This window comes from Physeter macrocephalus, unplaced genomic scaffold, assembly GCF_002837175.3.
Source record: "Physeter macrocephalus isolate SW-GA unplaced genomic scaffold, ASM283717v5 random_143, whole genome shotgun sequence".
Taxonomy (NCBI): domain Eukaryota; kingdom Metazoa; phylum Chordata; class Mammalia; order Artiodactyla; family Physeteridae; genus Physeter; species Physeter macrocephalus.
Window position 1 is genome coordinate 78,925 of NW_021145430.1, and position 26,054 is coordinate 104,978.

General features: G+C 57.2%; 3 protein-coding genes across 7 annotated transcripts; 2 read left to right on the forward strand and 1 right to left on the reverse strand.

The window, feature by feature from the left end:
* Positions 1-6: 6 nt before the first annotated feature.
* On the forward strand, positions 7-5,885 carry DUS3L (dihydrouridine synthase 3 like). Of its 5 annotated transcripts, XM_007109342.4 has the most exons (13): positions 7-689; positions 1,722-2,010; positions 2,265-2,777; positions 3,183-3,224; positions 3,380-3,532; positions 3,742-3,858; positions 4,038-4,103; positions 4,184-4,294; positions 4,549-4,645; positions 4,804-4,879; positions 5,226-5,414; positions 5,491-5,619; positions 5,739-5,885. In XM_007109342.4, exons 1-13 carry the CDS (start codon positions 592-594, stop codon positions 5,809-5,811), a joined length of 1,953 nt encoding a protein of 650 aa, XP_007109404.2. In that variant the 5' UTR covers positions 7-591; the 3' UTR covers positions 5,812-5,885. The 5 variants fall into 5 exon arrangements, 4 of the variants coding, with proteins under 4 accessions (XP_007109404.2, XP_028340005.1, XP_028340006.1 ...); XM_028484204.2 differs by having other exon boundaries at positions 5,226-5,619; XR_003678263.2 differs by lacking the exons at positions 5,491-5,619; positions 5,739-5,885 and having other exon boundaries at positions 4,443-4,645; positions 5,226-5,355.
* A 103-nt stretch (positions 5,886-5,988) lies between these two features.
* On the forward strand, positions 5,989-8,227 carry PRR22 (proline rich 22). Its single transcript, XM_024134387.3, has 3 exons — positions 5,989-6,551; positions 6,639-6,701; positions 7,140-8,227. Exons 1-3 carry the CDS (start codon positions 6,188-6,190, stop codon positions 8,138-8,140), a joined length of 1,428 nt encoding a protein of 475 aa, XP_023990155.1. The 5' UTR covers positions 5,989-6,187; the 3' UTR covers positions 8,141-8,227.
* A 2,171-nt stretch (positions 8,228-10,398) lies between these two features.
* Positions 10,399-26,033, reverse strand: LOC114484896 (cation channel sperm-associated auxiliary subunit delta-like). The gene is made up of 8 exons (XM_028484196.1): positions 25,804-26,033; positions 24,222-24,300; positions 23,709-23,761; positions 20,925-20,999; positions 19,216-19,344; positions 17,818-18,001; positions 12,501-12,658; positions 10,399-11,209 (listed from the first exon to the last, which is right to left on the reverse strand). The coding sequence occupies exons 1-8, from the start codon at positions 26,031-26,033 to the stop codon at positions 10,972-10,974; spliced, it is 1,146 nt and encodes a 381-aa protein (XP_028339997.1). The 3' UTR covers positions 10,399-10,971.
* Between the last annotated feature and the right edge of the window lie 21 nt (positions 26,034-26,054).

The window sequence follows — 26,054 nt, forward strand, 5'->3', positions numbered from 1 at the left end:
CGTTGCGGAGCACAGGCTCCGGACGCGCAGGCTCAGCGGCCATGGCTCACGGGCCCAGCCGCTCCGCGGCATGTGGGATCCTCCCAGACCGGGCCGCGAACCCGGTTCCCCTGCATCGACAGGCGGACGCGCAACCACTGCGCCACCAGGGAAGCCCTAAAGGCAAGGATTTTTTGGTCTGTTTTATTCACTACTGTATCCTTGGCATCTAGGACAGCATCTAGCACACAGGCACTCGACGAGTTATTTGTTGAATGAACGCCCTAAATAAAAGTAGCAGTATTTAAACAATTTAAAACCCCATCAGGAAATCCAAACACTTCTGTGGGCCGATTGTGGCCGGCGGGAAGCCAGTTTCAGAGGCCCGAGTGGATTACTGAACATTTCCGGTTCCCGCAAAGGGCTCAGAGGTATATACGGGAGCCGAGGCCCCACCCCCTCTTAGGCTCCGCCCAACTGCGTCGACGCGCATACAATGGCGTCACTTGGAGCGACCCAGGCATGCGCATTTCACTAGTACGACTGGGGAAGAAACGCGCGCGACCCGGAAGGCCTCGCCGCAACACTCCAAAGCGAGCGTGAGGGGGGCCGATGGCGGAGGGAGCGGTGGAAGCCCCAGCAGAGAGTGGTGGTGGTGGCGACCCAGGAGCCATCGAGCCGGAACGGGGAGTAGCGTCCATTAAACTTCAGTGAGTCGCTGGGTCGGGGGAGCAGTTCACGGGGCCTTCCCGGCACCCGTAGCGCGGCCAGAGCGGCGCATGCCGGGAGCTGGGGCCGCGGCCCAGAGCGGGAAGCTTGCAGGCTTTTCTGTTTGGGCCCTTCCTCCGCTCGCAGGGTCAGCGAGCAGCCGGGGTCACGCACGTTGGGGACTGTCACATGTGCGAAAGACACCGCGGTACATGCTGGGGTGGGCGGGGTTTGAGGCGGAGGCCGCAGTGCATGCTGGGGAGTGTAGTCCCAGCATATGGCGGGAATAGCGCAAGTGCACCTCCGGCCAGCCGCAGTTACAGGCAGCGAATTGTGTCTGAAGTGAGTGCCGGGGGGCATGCTGGGGCTTGTAGGGCTGAAAGGCATGCTAGGAAATGCGGCTGTTCTGGACCCGTTGCAAGGCACGCGGGAACATGTAGTTTCCTTTAGCCTAACATAGCCGGGGACGTTCACACCTCACACCTGTACTTCATCAGTGTGCGCACTGGTGACCCAGGAACAAAATACGTCCTCCCTGGGATTTCCCTGGTGGTCCAGTGGTAAAGAATCCACCTTCCGATGTAGGGGACGCGGGCTCCATCCCTGGTGGAGGAAGTAAGATCCCACTTGCTGGGGGGCAACTAAGCCCGCACGCCACAACCACTGAGCTCGTGTGCTGCAAACTGCAGAGCCCATGCGCCCTGGAGTCCTCGCGACACAACTAGAGAGAAAACCCGCATGCCATAACTAGAGAGAAGCCTGCGTGCCACAGTGAAGACCGCGCGTGCAGCAACTAAGACCCGTCGCAGCCAAAAAATTATAATAAAGAAAATAAACAAAATATGTCCTCCCTGTGGCCTTGAGGTGCTCCTAGGCTGGCAGCTGGCTAGTTCTAAGTAGTGAGCACCCCATCAGTAGAAGCATGTAAGCAGAGACAAGTGTTCTCAGTCCCTTTCCCCAGCATTCATTGAATCTGAGCTCAGGGGAGGGACTTCTTCCACAAGCCCTCCTTTCCCCTGCCCCTCTGCTGGCAGATACCTAACCACCAAGGAGCACTTCCACGAATTCCTGGAAGCCAAAGGGCAGGAGAAGCCCAGCCAGGAAACCGAGGCTGGAGACCCTGCTGGCAATGACCTAGCTGAGCCTGAGGCCAAGCGGATCCGGCTGGAGGATGGGCAGACAGAGCACAGGCAGACAGAGGAGGCTGTTGAGCCTGGGGAGCAGCCACAGGCTCAGAAGAGGGCCCGGGGTCAGAACAAGTGCCGGCCCCATGTGAAGCCCACCCACTATGACAAGAACAGGCTCTGCCCCTCCTTGGTCCAGGTGAGTGTCATTGTCACTAGGAAGTCCCAGAGGCCTTGAGTGTGAGCCTCTCTGCCCCCCATTCAATCTTCATGACGTTATGATGTAAGTATCGTTATTGTTCCCATCCTCCAGGTGAAGAAACTGAGGTTTGGTGAGGTTACTGACTTGTCTGAGGACACACAGGAGGGGAGAGAGCTGAGGTTCAAACCCAGGCTGCCTGGCTGCCTCAGCATCTCCCTGTCCTCCCTCATTGCCTCCCTGTTTCCCTGCAGGAATCCGCCGCTAAGTGTTTCTATGGCGACCGCTGCCGCTTCCTGCACGACGTGGGCCACTACCTGGCGACCAAGCCAGCTGACCTGGGCCCCCACTGTGTGCTCTTTGAGACCTTCGGCAGGTGCCCCTATGGTGTGACCTGCCGCTTTGCCGGGGCCCATCTGGGGCCCGAGGGCCAGAATTTGGTGAAGGAGGGGTTGGTCCAGGCCCCGCCCATACGCAATGGCCTGGACAAGGTCCTGCAGCAGCAACTGCGAAAGCGCAAGATCCACTTCAAGCGTGCAGAGCAGGCCCTGCGCCAGCTGAGCAAGAGCCAGCTGCCAGGCCCCACTCCCGAAGCCACTGTCCCCGAGGTCATGGAGGCTGAGGGTGCCCCAGGGCAGGACAGCTGTGACGCCCAGCAGGCCCCCCAGGGGCCGGGCACCGTTGCCTCTCCCAGTGGCCCTTTAAGGACCTGTGGGCCCCTGACAGATGAGGATGTAGTCAGGTTGCAGCCCTGTGAGAAGAAGCGGGTACGTGTCATGGGCTTCCTGCAGAGGACACTAGCAATGTTGGGGGCAGATAGAGCTGGACACTAGCAATTTTGGGGGCAGATAGAGCTGGACACTCACTCCCAGCTCTGGAGGGTCTGGGCTGTGGCAGAGCAGGGCAGTGGGAAAGGTTTCCTGGAAGAGAGGGCATTGGGACTGGGGTTTTGACGGTTGAGTAGAAGTCTCTAGTGGAGGAGAACATGGAGAAAAGAACATTCCTGGGGAGGTATTGGTTGGCCTGTGCAGAGGCACGGCGGTGAAAGGGAGCCAGGCTGATTGGGGCAGGACAAAGCGTGTGGGCCAAAGCCTGGGGAGGCTTGAGGCTTGAGAGGCCTTGAAAGCCAGGTTGGAGGGTGGAGGTTCATTGTGCATTTTCTTTCCCACCAGCTGGACATCAGTGGCAAACTGTACCTTGCCCCCCTCACCACGGTAGGACCCACAGTGAGGTGGGCCGGGAGCTGGCAGCGTGGTCATCCCAGCAGTACCCACTGCCTCCCTTCCCTGGGGGCTTGGGGCCTGGGTGGGTGTCTGGGGTCCCTGCCTGCTGCGCCCTCACGTGTGAATCTGTCCCCTGCTGTCGCCAGTGTGGGAACCTGCCCTTCCGGCGGGTCTGTAAGCGCTTTGGGGCGGATGTGACGTGTGGGGAGATGGCTGTGTGCATCAACCTGCTGCAGGGCCAGACGTCTGAGTGGGCCCTGCTCAAACGCCACCCCTGCGAGGATGTCTTCGGCGTCCAGGTCGGTGCAGCCCCGAGGGAGGGAGGAGGGGCTCTCAGCTGCCATGTTTCAGAGCCAGGTTCAGGTCCGGGCTCTCCTGGCTCACTTCCCAGACCCCCTGCCTCAGCCGCAGGCCAGGTGCCAGCCTGACGCACCTCCAGTAGCTGCTGGCCTTGGCACAGGGCCAGGCAGGGAGGGCCCCTCACCCACTGCCCGGCCACCTGCCACAGCTTGAGGGCGCCTTCCCCGACACCATGACCAAGTGTGCTGAGCTGCTGAACCGCACCATCGAGGTGGATTTCGTGGACGTCAACGTCGGCTGCCCCATCGACCTCGTGTACAAGAAGGTACGAGCCGCTCAACCCTGGCGCCCCACGAGGGGCAGAATGTGGGTGGGCGGAGTCCCTGGGGAACCTGTGGTGGCCTGTGGGCCTCGCTTTCCCCATCTGTACAGCAAGGACAGCAGGGGGTGTCGGGCCCAGCCAGGGTCACGCGTTCCCAAGCCTAAGCCGCCCATCTCTCCCAGGGTGGGGGCTGCGCCCTCATGAACCGCTCAGCCAAGTTCCAGCAGATCGTCCGCGGCATGAACCAGGTACAGCCCGAGACACTCTCCCCCGCGGCCATCCCCCGCGGCCTGACCCCGGGCCCCACCAACCGCACCCGTCCCCACAGGTGCTGGACGTGCCGCTGACCGTGAAGCTCCGCACGGGTGTCCATGAGCGCGTGAATCTGGCCCACCGGCTGCTGCCCGAGCTGCGGGACTGGGGGGCCGCGCTGGTCACGGTGGGTCTCGGGGCACAGCGGGTGTTGGGGCGCCCGAGGCGCATCCCTTTCTAACCATTCCTCCCTTCTGCGCCTCCCTCCTGGTCTTCGGCTCTCTCTCCATCTCTGTCTCTGTCTGTCTGTCTGTCTGTCTCTCTCTCTCTCTCAGTCTGTCTCTCCTGGGCTCTTTGGGTCTTTTTCTCTCTCTCTGTCTCTGTCTGATTCTCCGCCCCCCTGCCCCTCCCTCCCTCCCTACCTGGCTGCCTCTCCTCCAGCTCCACGGCCGCTCGCGGGAGCAGCGCTACACCAAGCTGGCCGACTGGCAGTACATCGAACAGTGCGTGACAGCAGCCAGCCCCATGCCCCTTTTCGGTGGGTCCCCTGCCACCAGAGGCCACGCCCGGGGCCCACCCCTCACCTGGGCCCCCTCCTGCCCCGATGGGGAATGCTGCTGGGCTGACAGGAACTCCCGAAGCCCCGGCATCCCCGCCTGCACGCAGCTCCCTGAGGCCCCAGTCTCTGTCCCTCAGGAAACGGGGACATCTTGTCGTATGAGGACGCCAACCGCGCCATGCAGACTGGCGTCGCCGGGATCATGATCGCCCGGTAAGTGTGCCCGGGGCGGGGATACAAAGAACCCGCAGGGCTGCCCCCGAGCACCCAGCCTGCAGCCCGGGGAAGGTGAGGGCGCGTCTGAGTTTGTCCCCAGCGCCGGTGCCCCCAGCCCACCTGCCCACCCCCTGCTCTGTTATTCCCCGGGCAGGGACATGTCAGAGGTGGCTGCTTATGGGGCTGGGGGCGGGGACTGGAAATTTCTGTAGCTGTGGGCTCAGGGTTGTGGCTTGGAACTCTTGGGCTTTGAAGATTGTGTGAGCACGGCCGGGAGGTGGGGGACCATGGGTTTGGGGGCTGGGGTTCCGCCACTGGCCTGCTGACCACCACCCGCCCGCAGCGGCGCCCTGCTCAAGCCGTGGCTGTTCACGGAGATCAAGGAGCAGCGGCATTGGGACATCTCATCGTCTGAGCGCCTGGACATCCTGCGGGACTTCGCGCACTACGGCCTGGAGCACTGGGGCTCGGACACGCAGGGCGTGGAGAAGACACGCCGCTTCCTCCTTGAGTGGCTCTCCTTCCTGTGCAGGTGGGATCGGGGTGGCGGGGCAGGGTGTCTTGGGGGAGGCCCCGCCCAACCCTGTTCCCGGCGCCCCCGTCTGCAGGTACGTGCCCGTGGGCCTGCTGGAGCGGCTCCCGCAGAGGATCAACGAGCGGCCGCCCTACTACCTGGGCCGCGACTACCTGGAGACGCTCATGGCCAGCCAGAAGGCGGCCGACTGGATCCGCATCAGGTGCCCGGGAACCACCGAGGCCCTGGGAGATAGGGCGCCAGGGAGCCAGCGGGTGTGGGGCTAGCTGGGCTGGGGGCCGCCCCTCCCCAGGCCTGACCCTGCTCCCTCCCTCCTCACAGCGAGATGCTGCTGGGACCCGTGCCGCCTAATTTCGTCTTCCTGCCCAAGCACAAGGCCAACGCCTACAAGTAGCCGCAGGGGCGGGCGGGGGTGTCTGAGCGCCCAGCGGGCTCCCCAAGGAATCAGAAGGCAATAAATTTTATTCTTTTAAATCTCAGGCCCTTTTGTGACCCTGAGGCTGTCTCATGCCCCCCCACCCCCGCCAGCTTTCCCCCACCATCCCCATCCCCGCAGCTCCCTCCTTCCTCACTCATTCACCAGCCCCATGCTGGCCACTGCTGGTGCCCAAAGGCCTTGACCACAAACAAGCCCCCGTAGCTCATGAGATGGGGCCTTGGCCTGTGCGGGTGTGGATCAGGGCGGGCTGCCTGGAGGAAGGGGCCTCGGAGCTGTCAGGCATGCATTGCTGGCAGACACGGAAGGCGGCAGATCGGGCCCGGTGTCCACCATGCTCTCTGTGACGCCCATCCCTGGCTGCCTTTGTTTCCCCATCTGCCCCTGCCCGCCCCCCCGCCCCCCACTCCGGAACCCTGACCAGTGGGTGGGCCGCAGCCTGGAATCCGCTGCCTGGAGTAACCAGAGAAACAGAACTCTGCAGGACTCTGAGCCTCTTCTCTGGGTGGGCTGCCCGTGCTCCCATCTGCTGCCCTCCTGGCCTGCCCGGCCAGGCCCCCACCTCCTCATGCAGCACCCCAAACCCTTCTACGCACCGGCCGCTCCCCAAGAAGGCTTCAGTCACCAGAGCCTGGATGCCACCGAAGGGCCCGGCAGCCAGCCTGCTCCCGCCTGCACAGAGCCTCTTCCTGCTGTGGGTACGTGGGGGGCACCCATCGGGGCAGGGACCAGGGCTCTGCCCACCAGCCTCAGGACCCCACCCAGCTGCCTGTTTTTGCCCACAGGTTCCTCCAACGTCTATCACCCTCCAGACCTGGAGAAAGAGGTGTTTCCAGCTCCTCCAGCAGGTACCGGCCTCCCACCAACCCTTGATGACCGGGGAGTGGGCAGGGGCATCTTGCTCCCACCCCTGACCCTAGATGGCTCCCTCCTCCGAAGGCAAGGCCCGAGTCCCTGTCCCCCAAAGAGACCCCTGGACCAAGGTCTGTGTCCCTCATCCCCTCGATGGGGCCCTGAAGGCAAAGCCTATGTTTCCTGTTCCCCAAACAGGTCTCCCAAAGCCAGGCCGGTGTCCCCAGCCCCCCAGATGGGCCCCCAAAGCAAGGCCTGGGGCCCCTGACCTCTAGAGAGGGCCCCAAAGGCAAAGCCTATGTCCCTGTTCCCCAAATGGACCCCAAAGTTGGTCCGTGTTCTCCATGCCCCAGACATGCCCCACGATTTGGACCCCATCCACCCCAGGTGGGTCCCAGAACTGCCCCTCTCAGGGCCGCCCTCCTTGGCCACAGGTTTCCAGATGGCGCCCTGCGGGTGCTTCTTTGACCCCCGCGTCTACCGAATCGAGTGGGCCACCACCGACTTCGGCCAGTCGTCCCTGTACAAGCTGGCGGCCGGGGGCCCCCCCTTGCCGGGCACCTACTTCCTGGAGGCACAGCACTGCCTCAAGGCCCCGGTGCCGCCCCCGCCGCCCCCACTGTTCCCCCACTACCAGCCGCCCCCCGCGGGTCCCCGGTACCTCACGCCCTGCTTCCCGCCCGAGGGGCCCGGGGCCAAGGCCCTGGGCTTCGTAGAGGACGGAGGGCCCCCCGCCTTGATCAAGCAAGGCCTGGCGCCCCCGCTGCCCCCGCTGCTCATCACGCTGCCCGCCGAGGCCACGCTGCCCCCTGGCGCCTGTGGCCCTCTCAAGGGCCGCCTGACCTGGCTGGCTGGGCCCGGCGAGCCCTTGACCTTCCCCTTCAAGGAGCCGCCCCCCGGCGCCGGGCCCAGCCCGCTGTACCCGCCGGGCCCCACCGAGCCCAAGGCGGCCCCACTGGGGGCAGGCGAGGCTGGGACCCCTGAGGTGGCCAGGGCCTTCACGCCGCCCAAGGTGGTGATGCTCGAGGACGCGATGAAGCTCTTTGACTGCCTGCCGGGTGGCGCCGAGCCCGCCGGGGCCCCGTGCAAGCCCCCTGGGCCCGCCCTGCCCGACAGCGGGGGCGGCGGGGACGACTCGTCCAGCGACATCCGCTCGCTGCACCTGCCCGATGAGCTGCTGTCCTTCGACTACAGCGTTCCCGAGATCCTGGATACCGTGTCCGACGTGGACTACTTTTTCAACTTCAAGGCGCTGGACGAGGAGCCGCCGCCCCGCCTGGGGGGGGCCCCCACCGCCAAGCCCTCCGGCAAGCGGAAGGCCGGCAACTCAACTGCCAGGAAGGGGAGGCAGGGCAGCAAGGGCAAGCAGGCTGTGGTCCCCCCCAGCGCCAGCCGCTTGGGGCCCAGGCAGGACCTGGGAGCCGCCCCCCATTAAAGCGGATTTGAGCTGTTTGCGCAGTGTCCGGTCGGTGGCATTCGGGGGCCGTGGGCTGTCCCCTCGCCCGCCCTGTCGTCCAGCGGGCCCTGGGCCACGTGGTGAGGCCCCTCGGTACCCCGGCGCCTTCTGGGTGCCGGGCTTCCAGAGTAGAGTCGGGGAGCCCTAGACTTGGGGTTTGGGACAATCCCTCGTCTCCTAGCCCCAGAAAATCCAAGTCAGCCGGCAGGGATGGGGGGCTGCTGGGAGGTGGGGAGACACTGTCCGGACTCCTGCACTGCAAGGATTTCACCTCCATGTTTGATGGGGAAAGTCAGGTCTGCCCAGAGATGGGCAGGAACTTGCCTGGAGACACAGCAGCAAGCAGGGTGGGGCCTGGGGAGAGGCCTGTGGGCTGGGCTCGGCCTCAGCCCAGGTGGAGGGGCGGGTGTCACTGATGGTGAATGGGAAGGCCCCCGCTCATGTTCACGTGGAGAGCCGGGGGGCCTGGGGTGCCGAGGCAAGTGCTGGGTGGAGGTCTGAGAGTGGGGGCAGGGCAGGCATGTGGGAGACGGTGTCCACCTGGCACACGGGTGACCCAAACGGGCGTGCACGTGATGGGGCGTGCAGAGTGCACCTGCAGCCCAGCTTGGGGGCCAGAGGCCAGGGTGGGCGTGCCTGTCCCAGGATGGGCATCCAGCCAGGCCCCGGGTGCCGCGTCCCCGCGTCGGGCCCAGCCACACCTGAGTTCTGCTTCCCAGGGGGCGGGGTTGCGGCGGTTTGGGAGCTTCAGTGCTCACACCTGTTCCCTCGTGCCCCAGCTGCTCCCTCTCCAGTCCACGGAGCTCCCTCCCCCCTGTATCCTGGGCCAGGCTCTCGTCTGCCTTTCGCTTCTGGAGAGCCCGGGGCAGCTGCCGGCCGCACCCTCCCCTGAAATACTCCAGGCGACTGTGAAGGGGGTGAGTCGGTTTCCCAGTGACACCTAAGGAGGTAAGGAAAGGTGGAGCTCCCCTCCCCTGCCAGAGGAAGGGCCCTCCTGCCCCAGGCCCTGGGCTGGGTCTTGGGGACCTTCCCTGCTGGTCTCTGCTGGGGTACCCCGGGCGCTTGACTAGGATCCAGGAGGTGGCTGGGTGTGAGCAGGGGGTCTTGGCTGCTGGCACCACGCCTTGAGCCTACGGGTTCCAGGGCTCAGGGAGACAGAGGTGGCCAGCCAGTCTGGGCTGTACTGGGATCATCGCCTGTCTGTGTTGTGAACAGGAAGCGGGCCTGGAGGAGCCAGGAGCTCCCTTCCCTCGCTTCCCTCTGAGCCCGCTGTGCCTGCAGCCGTGTTAGGGGTATTTTCGAGACAAATATGAAGTGCCCCCAAGAAGGGAAGGCCCTGGCAAACGAGGTGGACGCGACAGGATGAGCTTGGTTTTCTTTAAGATTAATGCGCGCCAAGGGTCGTGAAACGAGTGTCACCTGACAGCCTAACCCGTCCCGTCCAGAGAGGCGTGGAAGGTGGACCAGGCAGCCCCTGGAGGTGGGGGTGAGATGACTGGCCACTGCAGTGGGTGTGGGAGTGGAGGTTTTTAACGACTGGGTGGAGACCGTACTGGGCAATTTTTTTTTTTTTTTTTTTTTGGCCGAGCCACTTGCGGGATCGTAGTTCCCGACCAGGGATTGAACCCAGGCCCCAGGAGTGAGAGCACAGAGTCCTACCACAGGACCGCCAGGGAATTCCCTGTATTGGGCAGTTTAAATGATCGTCGGATGTGTTCTTTTAACCTAAGAATAATCAGAAAAGTTATTGAGAAAGTTTTCACTAGAATGAGTCAGCTGTCCTGTGCCACCTGGGGTTTGAATGAAGTGTGGGAGAGGGAAGCTCTGAACGGATGGATAGACTGATCAAACGTACATATACATGTATGTGTACATTGTATGCACACCTATATGTGTATTCACATGTGCATATACATATCTGCACGCACGCATACATGCATGTACACGTGTGCGTGGGCATGCGTGTTATCTACACGTATGTGCGCAATGAGCTTATGCATCAATATATACATGCGCACGTGTATGTGTACACGTTATACACGTGCTCGTATGTGACATACACATCACCCACAGATGCATACGTGTACATGAACGTGTGTTATAGACGTGCACACACATATGTAGATTGCAGATATACATGTGCATGTATGTACACACCCACACATAGGTAATATGCACATGTATACACAGGGCACATACGTGCACACTATATACACGCGTGTATGTGTATGTCTTATGTACCTACATGTTATATACATGTATGTATACACAGGCACGTGTACACATCATCTGTATACATATGTATGCATAACACAGGTACGTGTAAAATATGTGCTATGCTTCCAAATTTTGTTCGTGGACATCACGAAACACACGTAAACGTGTTGGTCTGTGTATATGTCAGGGCTTATCAACAGAGGTGGACCCACCCTCCCGTCCCCGTCTTCTGCAGCCCCCACCCTTTTCCTTGGGTCTCATGTTTCTCTAACAGAACACGTCAAGTGTCCGATGCATCTCTGGGGCTTGCCGACTGATGATCCCACCACATGCCTGTGCGGGCTCGTTTCACCAAAAGCTCCTGTTCGCTAGGACTTGGGCTGCCCACCTTCTCACTGTTAACAATGCACGTAGGTGCCGGAGTTCAAAGGGACTCTGGTGCCAGAATGTTGAGGGAGGCAGGTGGGTGTAGAAAAACCACAAAACATGAGTGATACCCACTGCTACCGGCTATCTTACCGAACGCTTTATTTCAAGACAACTCTGCCCCCTCCCTGCCACCCTGCCACCCCACCTCCACCCCCCGGGCGTGCTCAGCACCTGGCCCAGACACTCGCCCAAGACTCCCTGCATCTCCTGCGCAGACTGACCCAGAAGCTCTTGACCCTGAGGCCCTGCTCAGTGGGCAGCAGCTTGGGGATCGCGTAGGCCAGCCATACGGACAGCAGGGTGGCCCCCGTGAGCAGGACGATGGTGATCTCAGGCGGGAAGACGGGTAGCGGGAAGGCCCCGTAGACGTAGACGCTGAAGGTGGCCTCCAGGTGACAGTAGCTGCGAGGGGCGGGCAGGGAGAGGCTGTGGGGCACCGCCTTTGGGGGCCTCACCCTTCACCCCAGCAAACTGGTTTGTTTTTTTTTTTTTTTTGGCCACGCTGCTCAGCTTGCGGGATCTTAGTTCCCCGACCGGGGATCGAACCCAGGTCCTCGGCAGTGAAAGCACAGAGCCTAACCACTGGACCGCCAGGGAGTTCCCCCAGCAAACGTTTTAAAACTCACGGGGACAAGAAGCTGGGCCTGGAGCACTGACTCCAGGCACTGAGTTCCAGTTATATCCACTTAACTTCTGTCCTCTATAAATCTGCGGTCGTCTCTGTATTGTGTTGGCCAAAAAGTTTGTTTGGGTTTTTCCGTAACATCTTACATATTTTAGCAGAGGTCCTATTTTTCCCCAGGACCCCTGTGGTCCCCTGCTCTGGAGACAAGGGATCCCCCCACCTCCATGCCCAGGCTCAGTCTGGGGGGCGGGCAGAAGAGACCAACAAAGCACTCATCACAGTGGACGCGGAGTGGGGGGCGTGAGGGGGGCCACAGGCGTCCCTCAGGTGGCTGCGAGCAGGTGGGGATGGCAGGATGGAGGGAAGGGCACCAGGTAAAGGGGGGAAGTCGCCGGGGGCTCTGCTGGAAGCAGGGTGCAGGGAGGGCAGGGGATGAGCCTTGCAGGCAGACCCCTCTCTCCTCTGGGCATCCCCACCCCGGTGCCTTCCGCCTGTGGCGTCCCAGAGCTGGTCCAGGGTCTGGGGCCTTTAGGGAAGGCAAGGTCTCCCCGCGCTTTTGGGGGTGGACTTGGTGTCCGTCTGGAAGGGATAGGTGATGGGGGAGCGGGGGAGAATGCCGCCCACATTCCCCCTCCCAGTGGGAGACGTTAATGATCTGAACCAGCACAGTGGGTGGCAGGTATGAACAGCCAGCTCCTGGGGCAGGGTTGGGCTGGCCTGTAATGTCCGTTTCCGTGGTGTCAGTACTCCAGCTGCCGGCGGGAAGCCAACCGGCTTGCAAAATCCCTGAATATCTAATGATCAGTGTTTGGGAGCCAGTCTACACCGGCTCCCGCACCCCACCTGTTAGACGTGGCATGAGGGTGACTCTCGTCCCTGAGGGCAGGGACAGGGCTGCTGGTCATCGCTGTTCCCCGGCACCCGGCGTGGCCTTTGAATGAGCATTTATTTAGCAAGTGAACAAATGTCATCCTAGGGGAGGGAGAAAAGTGGGTCCCCCTCGTGTGTGCAGCCTGCCCCCAGAGACCCAGCTGTTCCCCCAGAGGCCCCTGGCACAGGGCGACTCACCTGTAGTATGGATCCACGATGGAAATGAAGAAGATGTAGATGCCGTTTCTTTGGTCGAAAACGACCTTGTTCTCTGTCGGGCCTCCCAAGATCTGATACGGGACTTTGGGCCATCTCAAGGGTGCACTGTTGTTAGGGTCGTGGCAGCTCACATAATTCTGGGGAGGAGGGCAGAGACATGCCTGCTGGCCCCGGGGAGGACCGCGCCAGCCCACAGGTGCTACCACCGCACGCGCGGCCCCACCGGTGCCGCCACCCACCGGCACCCGTGGGTGTGAGTCCAGGACCAAGTGCCCGCTGAGGAGGCCAGCCGATTCGTGACTCTGGGGCCTTCTTCCCACCCCCTCCTTCTGTGCCTGCCCCAGCTTTGGGGGCTGCAGGCACAACAGCTCTGCTCGCCAGGGTCCCTTGCAGCTCTGCGTCTTGGTATGACTCAGATGCTGCTGATGGCATGTGCTCTTGGTGTTATGGGCTGAGTTGAGTCCCTCCCCCAAGTCATATGTCGGAGTCCTAACCCCCAGGACCTCAGGTGGTGACCTTATTTGGAGATGGGGTCTTTCACTAGAGTGGGCCTGATCCAGTATGGCTGGTGTCCTTAGAATAAGGGGAAATTTAGACCCAGAGACGACACGTACAGGGACAAGGCCATGGGAAGATGAAGCAAGAGATTGGGGCGATGCGTCTACAAGCCAAGGAATGCAAAGATGGCCAGCAAATCACCAGAAACCAGGCCAGAGGCCTGGGACAGATTCTCCCTCATGGACTCAGAAGGAACCAGCCCTACCGACACCTCGATCTCGGACTTTTGGCCTCCAGAACTGGGAGAGGATAAATTTCTGGTGTTTAACCCATCTGGTTAGTGGTCCTTTTGTTACAAAGCCCTAGCTAACTAACACACCTGGGGAACCTGAAGGTGGAAGTGAGACAGAGCCGCCAGGGCTTCTCGGGAAGCAGTCGTGGGTGCCCAGAGGTGGTCAGGTGGCAGCTGTGGCTTCTCCACCCTGCCTTCAGATCCCAGGGTGTCACATAAAGGGGATATGTCCTTGAACTCAACTGTTTGCCCTTCACAGGTGCATCATGCTGCCTCCCTGAGCTAAACACATACTAAGGGTCTTGCCTACACTTCGATCTTCTGCGCTATTTGCCTGTGGACCCAGAAGGGAGGGTGGGGCTAGGCTTGTAAACAAGAGAAGAGATGGAAATTCCAAAAGCAAAAGTGTGAAAATAACAGTGAGTCCAACGTTATGAGAAATAAGGAACTCGGGACTTCCCTGGCGCTCCAGTGGTTAAGACTCCGCGCTTCCACTGCAGGGGGCGTGGGTTCGATTCCTGGTCGGGGAACTAAGATCCCACATGCCCCATGGTGCAGCCAAAAATAAAGAAAGAGAAAAGAAGTAAGGAACTCATTTTGCATGGCAAAGTAAGCAAAAACTGAAAGACAAAAGGCAAACTGGGGGAACTATTTGCAAATTACATGGCAAATAAAAGCTTTATCTCATGGATCTATAAAGAGCTCTTAAACATTAAGAGAAGCCCAAAATCCCGATAAGAAAGTGGGCACAGAGCATGAACACACAATCCGCAGAACAAAGAGGTGAAAATGACCCTCACAGAGGAAAAGATGCTAAACCTGGCCCACAGTAGAAGAAATGCACCTAAAAAAACCACATCAGGGCTTCCCCGGTGGCGCAGTGGTTGGGAGTCCGCCTGCCGATGCAGGGGACGCGGGTTCGTGCCCCGGTCCGAGAAGATCCCACGTGCCGCGGAGCGGCTGGGCCCGTGAGCCGTGGCCGCCGAGCCTGCGCGTCCGGAGCCTGTGCTCCGCAACGGGAGAGGCCACAGCGGTGGGAGGCCCGCGTACCACAAGAAACAAAAAACAAAAAACAAAAAAACCACATCAAGCAATCGTGTCCTCAGACAGTACACCTAGCTGGTGGGGCCGTGTGGATCAGGCAAGCCCACACATTGCAGGGGGAGGTGCTGAGGGACAACCCCGATAGAGGCAGAGTTGGCAGACATCTAGCATACGTACAAATGCATTTTGCCTTTCACCCAGCTAGCCTTTCCCCAGAAATTTCCCTGAAGACACACAGCCCCATGCTATGAAGGTACTTGTGCAGCGTTGATAAAGTCCCCAAACAACCCAACACCCACCAGTGCGGGTGTGGCTAAAAAGTCTCGGAGCGTCCACACTGTGCAGGGTGGGAAACCAGCTTTTTTTTTTTTTTTTTTTTTGCCATGTTGTGTGGCATGCGGGATCTTAGTTCCTGGACCAGGAATGGAACCCGTGGGCCCTGCAGTGGAAGCGTGGAGTCCTAACCACGGGACCGCCAGGGAATTCCCCCTCCCCCCCAGGCAACTTTAAAATGAGGAAGCTCTTCATTTCCCCTTCTTGTGCGGACGCAGCTCTCCATCAAGAGGTAGCATCTGGGCAGAACCCCAAACCTGCTTTCAACAATGTTCTGGGCCCAGGAGCCCGGCGGCCACATGGAGAACCATGTTCCCGACCAACAGAAGCCTTGTGCACGGGTGAGAAGACCTTAATGCTCCTGCAGGGGTGGCCTCAGCCAACGCCACGTGGGGCACAGGAACTGCCCACCTGAGCCACGGATTTGTGAGAAACAGTAAATCCCACTGAATTGGGGGATGATTTGTTTTGTAGCGCTGGGTAATGGAAAGAGCTGTCCTGTGTACTACTATTGAGAAAGTTCAAACGTTGTCAGAATCGAAAAGCAAACGTGTCCACGGTGTGGACGGCCACCTGGATGGGCGTCGTCTATCCCCAGGCCCTGCTCCCGGGCCCTCCTCTTGGCCTCTCTGGCAGACACACCTTTAAGTTACCACGCAACACGCAGAAGACTTCCAAACCAACGCCAGCCCTGACTTGTCTCCCTATGTTTTGCTGGCCACTGGGCTCCTCCACTGCCTCCTCCTCGGTGGCGCCTTGAATTCAGCAGTTGCAGAATGAAGCTGTGTGTGTTTCCCTCCACCGCTCGCTTCATCCCTGCGCCAGTATCTGCCCAGGTGCTCAGGCTGGAAACTGGGGGCCCGTGCTTGACGCTTGCCTCCTCTTCCTCCAACATCCAGTCCGTCACCAGGTCCTGCTTTTCGCGCCCCTGCCTGGCACTGAATGTTCGAGTCCCCCACCCCCATTCGTATGTTGAAGCCCCATCCCCCAGCGGGATGGTATTTGGAGGTGGGGCATTGGGAAGTGATAAGGTTTTGATGAGGTCCTGAGGGTTGGGCCCCTATAATGGGATTACTTCCCTTATAGGAAGAGACACCAGAACACTAAAGCAGGGTCTCGAAGAGATTTGCACACCCGCGTTCGTAGCAGCACCATTCGTAACAGCCAAAAGGTGGAAGCAACCCAAGTGTCCACTGACAGATGATGGATTAAAAAAAAGTGTGGTCCGTACCCGCTAATGGAATGTTATCCAGCCTTAAAAAGGAAGGATATCCTGACACCTGCTACAACGTGGATGAACCTTGAGGACGTGACGCTCAGTGAGAGAAGCCAGACACAGGACAAATACTCTCTGACTCCACTCACAGGAGGTCCCTAGAGAGGCAGATCCACAGAGACAGGAAGTAGATGGTGGGGGCCAGGGGCTGGGGGAGGGGCCGGGGAGTCAGTGTTTCATGGGGACAGAGTTTCAGTTTGGGAAGATGAGAAAGTTCTGGAGATGATGGTGGGGACGGTTGCCCGACAGTGTGAATGTACTTAATGCCACTGAGCTGTGCACTTAAAAATGGTTAAGATGGTCAATTTTTTGTTATGCATATTTGACCACAATTAAAATTAAAAAAAAAAATCCTTTGGGAGTAAAAGAAAAAAGGCTGGCCCGCATAAAAACCATGTGAAATAAAAAAGGAGACAGCTGCTTTGCCTGAAGACCATTTATTTGCCACAGCTAGCTCCACCTCATGGTTTTTAGTGGTTCAGTGGTCCAGTTTTAGCGGTTCAGTGGCTGTTTAACAGCCCATCCAATGACTGTGCTGGACATGCAGGCATTGTGGCTCTGTCTTGATAGAAAAAGCCTCAGGGTTCTACAAAATCGGCCACCAGGGCTGATGGGGGAAAAAAAAGTAATGGGACAATCTCTTAAATGCATGCATGCCACTTTGAAACGAGAGGGCTAATAAAAAGAATGCAAATACAAACACTGGCACAGTCAGAAAATAATAAATAAGCAAAGCTCCGTGTGTGGCTTGTTCTTTTTAAAGAAACGGTCAGGGAGGTGGTGTTTGGGTAACCTTGCGAATGCACAAAACGCATACCCGAGTTGTAGGAGTTGCACGCTTTAAAATCGTTCATTATCGGTTATGTGAATTTCACCTCGGTTAAAAAATAAATAAAACCAACGTCACCAACCAAAATACATGACCAAACTCACTCGATGGAATGGGGTGTAAGGAACGGGTGAGGCTGCGGGCTTTTAAGAAAGCAAATACAAAATTAAGGAGCCAGGACAGGAGTTCGCGCGGGAACCGGCCTTGGGCGCGAAGAGCGCGCGCCCCCTGCTGGTGACGTGGCCCCATTGCGCCGTGTTCTTGCCCTTGGCGTTGAGAGGCCCAGGGTGGATGGAAACTAATTAATATGCGCCAGAAGCTCCCCCACCCCCAGAGGAACAATGCGATGTCTTCCTTTCACTGACACCATAACCTTAGTTGTCAATCTTGTACCGACCAACGTTCGTGATAGAAACGCTCGTTGAGCAGAACGGACCATAAATATAATCAGCCCCTTAAATAATGGGCATTTGGATGGTTCCAGAATTTTGCACAACATCAGCAGTGTGCTCCATGAGCGCCTTCGTCCCTACACCTCCGATCGTCTCCGATTCCCTTGGGAGAGATTCCCAAAGAGTTTGTGCGTCTTACATTTCCATCCCCTGACGCCCCATCTAGGGACTGAATGTCTGCCCCGCCCCCCCATTCATATGTTGAAACCTACCCCAGAAGGTGATGTATTAGGAGGCGGAGCCTTTGGGAGGTGATTAGGTCCTGGGGGCGGAGCCCTCCTGAAGGAGATTGGCGCCCTTACAAAGGGACCCAGGAGCGCTCCCTCGCCCCTTCTGCCCTGTGAGGACACAGAAGGCACCACCAGGAACCAGACACCAAATCTGCTGGCGCCTTGATCTTGGGCTCAGCCTCCAGAACCGTGAGAAACCAATGCTGCTGTTACAAGCCGCAGGGTCTATGGTGATCTTTACAGCAGCCTGAACAGACCGAGTCGGCCCCCAGCACACAGTGGGCCTGACCAGGCGTCGCCTTCTGCGACCTGTTTTGGGAATAATCAGAACGCAGGCCCTACCTCTCGGTCCCAGGCGAAGGGCCCTTTGTCGCCGGCCGTCTTGGCTATGGTGGTCCAGTTCTGCGGCTGGGAACTGCAGAGGGCCATGTCGGCCGTCAGGGAGTACGTGTACGTGAACAGCCCGTTCACCTCCAGCAGGACGTACTCGGCCTCGACCACCTCCTGGAACTTTCCTTCCCTCCACCTGGGACACACCATGCACAGGCAAGGCTGCTGGGGGGCCCTCGGTGAGGCGGGGGGGGAGGCTGGGGGCCCTGATGTGTTGTGAGACCATCTGGGGGTGGTGGGAGGTGGCAGAGCAGGGCACGGCCACCCCCCAACACCAGGCGGACACTTCTGGGACAGTCAACGCGGATATGCAGTGGCAGGTGGGGACAGGACGCTGACGGGGTCGGGGACTGGGGGTTGCTTACTTTTTGACACCTGCAAACATTCCAGAGGTATACATTCAGGGCGGTGAATTAGGGTTGTTCTAAATCCTTATTTGGGGGGGAATTCCCTGGTGGTCCAGTGGTTAGGGGTCCGGGCTTCCACTGCCGCGTACCCGGCTTCCATCCCTGGATGGGGAACTAAGGTCCCCGCAAGATGCGGGGGTCAAAAAAAAAAACAACCAAATCTTATTTTTGGATGCACGTTTGTCTCCTGCCAGGTTGGGGCTTACACCCCTCCTCTGATGGGAGCCTTCCCTTGTTCCTCACCCCAGGCCGGCAGGCACCCCGCCACGTGGCAGCTCTGAGTCAGGGGCGTGCCCGGCCCACAGTCTCACCTGGCTGTGGGACTGAGGCCACGAGGAGCTAACACGTGACGTTCTAATGAACCTAAGTGTTGCCACGTGTGAGTGGCTTCCGCCACCCCCGTTCAGTCCGTCAACAACTACTTAGTGCAGTGGTCCGCGGGGGGCGGGGACGGAAGGAAGGAAGACAGAATCCACGGAAGGGGGCAGAGCGAGTGGTATGGCCTGAAATGTGTCCTCCAAATTCCTATGTGAAGCCCTAACCCCCAGTGCGACTGGATTCGGAGGTGGGGCCTTTAACGAGGCAATGGAAGTTGAGGGAGGTCCTAAGGGTGGCCCTGATGCCACGGGAAGTGGCAGCCTCTGCGGCCACGGAGAGAGGCCTGGGGGAAGCAGCCTGCCCACACCTGGGACTTGGACTTCCGGCCTCTAGGACTGTGAGAAAGTCATGTCCGCTGTCTAAGCCCCCCAGTCTGTGGTGTTTTGTTCAGGCCGCCGAGCTAAGACGGGGAAGGGGAGGGGATGTGTGAGCTGAGAGCTGGGAGGGAAAAGGCAGGGAGAGGATGCGGCCAGAGCAAAGGGGTGGAGAGGGCTCTGGGGGCCTGTGATGATGGTGAGGGCGGCGGGGCGCTGGCGGGGTGGGGGACTGGGGGCTGGGTCCTCACAGCTCCACCACCGGCTTCCATGGGGTGTCGTAGTAGACGAGGATGGGGCAGCCCAGCTTCTCGTAGTGGTAAGGCACCTCCAGGTCCTCCGTGGCCTTCTGACCCCGGAAGTTGGGGTCGTAGGCTTCCCTGTGGGAGAGCAGGACACAGACGTGGGCGAGCTCCCGCCAGGCGCCCGGACGTCCACCCACCCACAGCCCCGCTTCTTCCCTGCACGTGGGGTCACGATCATGGAGGCGTGTCTGAGCGGGGGATTCAGAGTCGTGGTCGAAATGACCTTGGGACCCCCGCGGTGGTTGACGTGCCGGGTCCACTTAGCTGGGCCACAGCACCTCGACTGCGGTCAGATGTGATTCTGGGTGTTTCTGTGAGGCTCTTCTTTGGGGCAGAGGTTAATATTGAAATCAGTAAAGCAGTGCTCTCCCTAATGTGGGTGCAGCTGGAGGCCTGAGTAGAACAAACATGGGCCTCCCCCAGCAAGAAAGACGTCGGCCTGTAGATGGCCTTGAACTAGAACTGCAACTCTTCCTGAGCTGCCAGCCCCCAGCCTCCCCCATCAGACTGTGGACTCACCAGACCTCCACAGTCCGGGAACCAAGTCCTTAAAATAAATCTCTGTCTCTGTCACCCTGTCTCTGTCTCTCTGTGCCTCTGTGTCTCTCTGTCTCACACACACATCCTGTGGCTTCTCTCTCTCTGGAGACCCTGACCCACACACTCTCATGCCCCCAGGCGCTCTGGCTGCAGCCTCACTTGTTGGCAAGTCCAGCAGCGCCGGTTTCCGTCTCGGCCGTGGGTCTGGATGGGGGACAGACTCTTGGCTTGTGTTGGGGGGCGAGGGTCACGTCGTGTAGGACCCACGAGTGTCTTCCCACACCAGGGGGTTGGTGGTGTGCACCAGTGTCGGAGGGGCTCTCTGTGCCGCCCTGCAGAGGGGGTCACCGTGGCCGGCCACCCCCTCCTGCCTCGGCTGGACAGTGTCTGGCCAACTCCGCTAGCTGGGATGAACAGGGGACCGTGCTCCAGGAGCTGGTGGCAGGCTGGGGAGGGGTCTGAAGGCTGGCCCAGCAGGTGGCAGAGCCTGGGCAGACCTGGGCCAGGGGCCCTGCCACATCACACTGATTCCCCGGAGGCCCAGCCACCTTCCCTACCTGTCTGCTCGCCCACTCGGATTCCTTGTGGGCTGGATATCAATTGGCAGGGTATCAATTTTTAAATGATTCTTTTTTTCCTTTCTTCAAAAAAAATTTGTTTTCTTTTCCATTACGGTTTAAAAATGATTCTTGGGACTTCCGTGGGGGTCCAGTGGTTAAGACTCTGAGCTTCCACTGCAGGGGGTTTCAATCCCTGGTGGGGGATCTAAGATTCCGCATGCTGGCGCGGTGCGGCCAAATACATAAATAAAAATTTAAATAATGATTCTTTTTTGGTTTTTTTTTTTTTGCGGTACGCAGGCCTCTCAATGCTGTGGCCTCTCCCTTTGCGGAGCACAGGCTCCAGACGCGCAGGCTCAGCGGCCATGGCTCTCGGGCCCAGCCGCTCCGCGGAATGTGGGATCCTCCCAGACCGGGGCACGAACCCATGTCCCCTGCATCGGCAGGCGGACTCTCAACCACTGCGCCACCAGGGAAGCCCCTAAATAATGATTCTTGATTCGCCTTTGGCTAATGCACACCAAATGGTCATGTGTGTGTGGCGGGGGGGCTCACCTCTCAATGACGTAGCTATAGTTGTCCTGAAGGGCCACGGGGTCGAGGACGCCATTGTAACAGGCTGAGATTTCACTGCGAGCAACAAAAGATGGTGAGAAGCTGCCTGAACCCATGCGGGACCAAAGAATTGTGAATTGTTCCCTTTGACATACGTTATCTCCCCATTGGTTGGATTTTGAGCCCTTTCTTACTTTCTGTTTCTCCAAGATGCTCCAGGCTCATCTTGAATCTTCCCTGCCTGGCCTAGAATCAGCCATTTCGCCAAGGAGCCCTAATTCCTTGTATTGGGGAATGATGTTACACGTGGAGATCAGGGAGCTGGGTGTCCTGACTTTTGAGACAATCCTTTCCCTGTTTTTCTTTGTACTGTTACCATCTGTGCATGTATCCTTAAGCAACATGCAGTCATCCCTTGGTATCTGCAGGGGACTGGTCCAGGATCTGCCGTAGATAACAAAATCCAAGGATGCTCAAGTCCCATAGTGGGGGCCTCTGTATTCTCGGGTTCCACAGCCACAGATTCAACCAACCACGAACTTAAACACGATCCACCCTTGGCTGGTTGAATCCGCGGATGCGGAACCTGCAGATACAAGGTCTGACTGTAGTTTATTTTTGCCTGATTTTGGATTTTTTTTTTTTCTGTGCCACCCAGCTTGTGGGATCTTATTTCCCCAACCAGGAATGGAACCAGTGCCCCTTGCAGTGGAAGTGCAGGGTCCTAACCACTGGACTGCCAGGGAATTCCCGATTTTGGATTTTTAAGACGAGAATCATGCTGTGTATTCTTTTGTTTCCATGCCCACGTTTGTACGATCCATCCAGGCAATTCTGCTCCGTTCATTTTCACTGCTGTGACACTGTTGTATCAAAACCCTGCACTTGGTTTACCCATCCTTCTGTCGATGGACATTTCAGTTGGCCTGCTTCCAGCTTGGAGCTATTCAGAATAATGCTGCTGAGAACATTCTGGAACCTAGATCAGTGCAGATGTACATGAGTGGAGTTGCTGGTGGAAAGAAGTGCTTTCCAAAGCAGCCGAAAAATGTACACGCCCACCAGCAATGTCTGGGGGTTCCTGAGGCTGCCAGGGGGTTCCCATCCTTATAGTATTACCTTCCAGGCTTTGTCAATTCTGCCATGCTCGTGCTGAATATCGGTCTCTAACGTAGCTTTCATTTTCATTTTCCTATGAAATTGACCACTTTTTCAACACCTTTTTGTGTTTACCAGCCTTTTTCCCCCCTTTTTTGGGAGTGCCTGCTCAAGCCTTTTGCCCATTTTTTTCTTTACGTTTGTCTTTTTTTTTTTTTTTTTTCTGATTCGTAGGAATTCTTTATAAATTCTGGATTCAAGTCCTTTTTTAGTTACACGTGTGGCAAATACCTTTCCCACTCTCTTTATGGCAGCAGCTTTGAAAAGATTGTTTTAAAGGCTTTCCTGCACATATGTTCTAAATACTGATAACATCATTTGTTGACTCAATAAAGCGTTTCCCTTTTGGGGGGAAAATCTGGTAAAACCGTCACTTGACTTTATTATTGCCCCATGCAGTGGAGCGCTGAGGCTGGCTCTTACTACCTCCGAGAGCCAGCGGTTATATCCTCAGGAGTTTCATGAGCCAGTAGAGACTCACTTTGGTAGCGATCTGTAGGCTCCATGGGAGCATTTACACCACGGGAATTGGCAAATGCTACAAATCCGGGCTCCCCTAGAACTGGCTGTCGACCATTTGCTGGCACACCACCGCCCGAAGGGGAAAACGTGTGGCAGTTTGGCCAGTCTTCAGGGGTTCTTCCTTTCCTTTTCTTGGTTTCTCATGGCTGCGTTCTCTGGAGTAACTATGGATCCTGGGGGCAAAGTTCCTCAAATTTTCAGCAGGCGATTAAACCCAAAATCTCTGAGCAGTTTTATAAATTTATTTATTTCATTTATTTATTTTTGGCTGCATTGGGTCTTCGTTGCTGTGCACGGGCTTCTCATTGCAGTGGCTTCTCTTGCTGCGGGGCACAGGCTCTAGGCGCGTGGGCTCAGTAGTTGTGGCAGGCGGGCTCTGTAGTTGTGGCTCGCAGGCTCAGTAGTTGTGGCGCACGGGCTGAGTTGCTCTGCGGCATGTGGGATCTTCCCGGACCAGGGCTCGAACCCGTGTCCCCTGAACTGGCAGGCGGGTTCTCTACCACTGCGCCACCAGGGAAGCCCACTCTGAGCAATTTTTTTTTTTTTTTTTTTGTGGTACGCGGGCCTCCCTCCGCTGCGGCCTCTCCCGTTGCGGGGCACAGGCTCCGGACGCGCAGGCCCAGCGGCCATGGCTCACGGGCCCAGCCGCTCCGCGGCATGTGGGATCCTCCCAGACCGGGGCGCGAACTCGGTTTCCCTGCATCGGCAGGCGGACGCGCAACCACTGCGCCACCAGGGAAGCCCATCTCTGAGCAATTTTAATCAAAATGAGGAACTCAGGGACTAAAGGGGAGAAAGGGAATGAGCAAAGGATGAGGGAGCAGGGAGAACATGTAAATTTCACCAAGTCGGTGCGGGGGTGGGGGGCGCGGGCAGCCACCCACTGCAGACTCTAACTAAATCTGTTAGGATTAATTATTGAGCTGTTCGTTATGGAAATATTAAACATATACAAAAGCAGACAGAGTAGTGTCACCTGACTTTAGCAGTTGTGAAGCAATGGTGACCATCTCATCCAGTCCCCACTCCCCACCTCGCCACCCCCAACTGCTCCCCTCCCCACCCCCCACTGCTCCCCTCCCCACCCCATATCGACATACTCACTTCTGAATGACGATCTTCTTCTCCAGGTCACAACCGACTGAAATGAGGGCTGTCTGCAGCGGCGGGGGGATGTGGGGGGGGAGAGACAAGGCGGGGATGGGGATGCTGACCCCGGTCAGCGAGGGCACCATGAAAGCCCACGAGGGGGCGCACCTGACGCAGCCGGGACCAGAAACCCTGCGCCTGGGTCGCAATGCGGTGTCCAGGTGCCTGGGACTCACAGAGTCCAGCTCTAAGAGACTGCCTGATCTATAGGGCACCGCTAAGGTCCCGCCATCTGATAACCCCCAGCTAGTACACCTGCTCCGAGGTTGGTGAGTCCTGAGGCACAGCCCTGGGGGAAGACGATGGGGAAGGTGCAGTGACCTTGGCAACCAGGGCAGAATCACCTCCATTTCCAGATCCTGAGTGTGAGCTTAGCCAGCCCCTAGGGGACAAGCCAGCCAAGGCCTGCTCTCATCAGTCTTAACACTAAGGACAGAGAGTACGGGACAGCAAAAGTTTTGGTCATACCAGTGGCTTAAGGTCCAAGCATGAAATTTCTTTGTTGGCTATGTCCAGAGTGACGGTTGATATTGTGGGTCTCTTTATGCTGCAAGGCAATGGGAGTGTGTGTTATTGCAGTAAAAAGCATTGACAACCCACCCATTCATTTATCTATCCATCCACCCATCCATCCATCCATCCATCCATTTCTCCATTCATTCGTTCATCTGTTCATCCAGTCGGTCCAGAATATTGACCAAGAACACCTGCTCACACATGGTGGCACCACCCTCCCTCTAGTTTCTACCTCTTCTTGAGTCAGTTTTGTTAATTTATATATAATTACTTTTTTTAATATAATTTTTTATTGAAAATTATTGAAAAGAGCATCTGAGCCCCAGTTTTATTAACACCTAGCTGCATATAATGTTTTCTCATTGTTCTTTTAACAGGTTCGGTATCCATACTTGTATTTTCATTTTTCATTCCTATTGTTCATTTTAACTCTGTCTTTTCTCCTTCAGGATTGTGGTGTCTTCTGAAGAAACAGCTTTATCTTACATCTTGACTCTATGCTGTCTTTTTGTTCTCTATTTAATACATTCCAGATTATATCATGGTTCATTCCCTTCCCATAATTTCTTTCTGTTGTCCCCCTAGGTCCTTATGTTAAATATTTAGTTTATTTATCACTAGGTCCATTTTTTTCCCTCATAATAAAAGTGCTTGGGCTATACATTTTTTCTCTGAATATATCTGAGCTGAATTCTTTGATTCAGAGGTTATTTACATGGTGTTTCTTTTACATATATTTATAATTTTTTGAGAAACTACCATTTGTGAAGACTTTTTAAAAACATTTATTTTATTGAAGTATAGTTAATTTACAAAGTTGTGTTAATTTCTGCTGTACAGCAAAGTGATTCAGTTATACATATATATATATTGTTTTTTTAAAAAATTTATTTCATTTATTTATTTTCGTCTGCATTGGGTCTCCGTTGCTGCGCGCGGGCTTTCTCTAGTTGCCGCGAGCGGGCTTCTCACTGCGGTGGCTCGCGGGCTCTAGAGCGCAGGCTCAGTAGTTGTGGCGCAGGGGCTTAATTGCTCTGCGGCATGTGAGATCTGCCCAGACCAGGGCTTGAACCCGTGTCCCCTGCATTAGCAGGCATATTCTTAACCACTGCGTCACCAGGGAAGCCCTGTATATATATTCTTTTTCAGATTCTTTTCCATTGTGGTTTATCACAGGATATTGAATCTAGTTCTTGTGCTATACAGTAGGGCCTTGTTGTTTACCCATCCTATATATACTAGTTTGCATCTGCTAACCCCAAACTCCCAACCCATCCCTCCCGCACTTCCCCCTTCCCCTTTGCAACCACAAGTCTGTTCTCTATATCTGAGTCTGCTTCTATTTCATAAATAAGTCCATTTGTGTCACAGTTTAGATTCCACAAATAAGTGATATCATATGGTATTTGTCTCTCTGTGAGAGTTTAATCATTCTTGCCTTACTGTTCTTGGAGCGGGGGGAGTCTGATTCCTTGGCTCCTGCTGAGGGGCCACCCAGGGGCCACCCACCGCTGCCATCCGGGTGATGACATACCTGGAGGTGAAGTTGGGGTCAGCCCTGCCCAAGAGCTGCTGCTGCCTCAGTGAAATGTTCTGCAGAAGCAAGAGAGAAAATGCAACTACAGCAGTGGAACAGCCCAGGGTGGTCCCGCAATCAGGGTTCAGGAGAGACGGAGGGCAGGATGGGGGTGTTGGGAGGAGGAACCCGGGAGCCATCCAGGCTGCCTCTGGTTCCAAGCCCGTGAGAGGCTTCTGGAAGCTCATGGGAATGACCCCCCTTCTCCA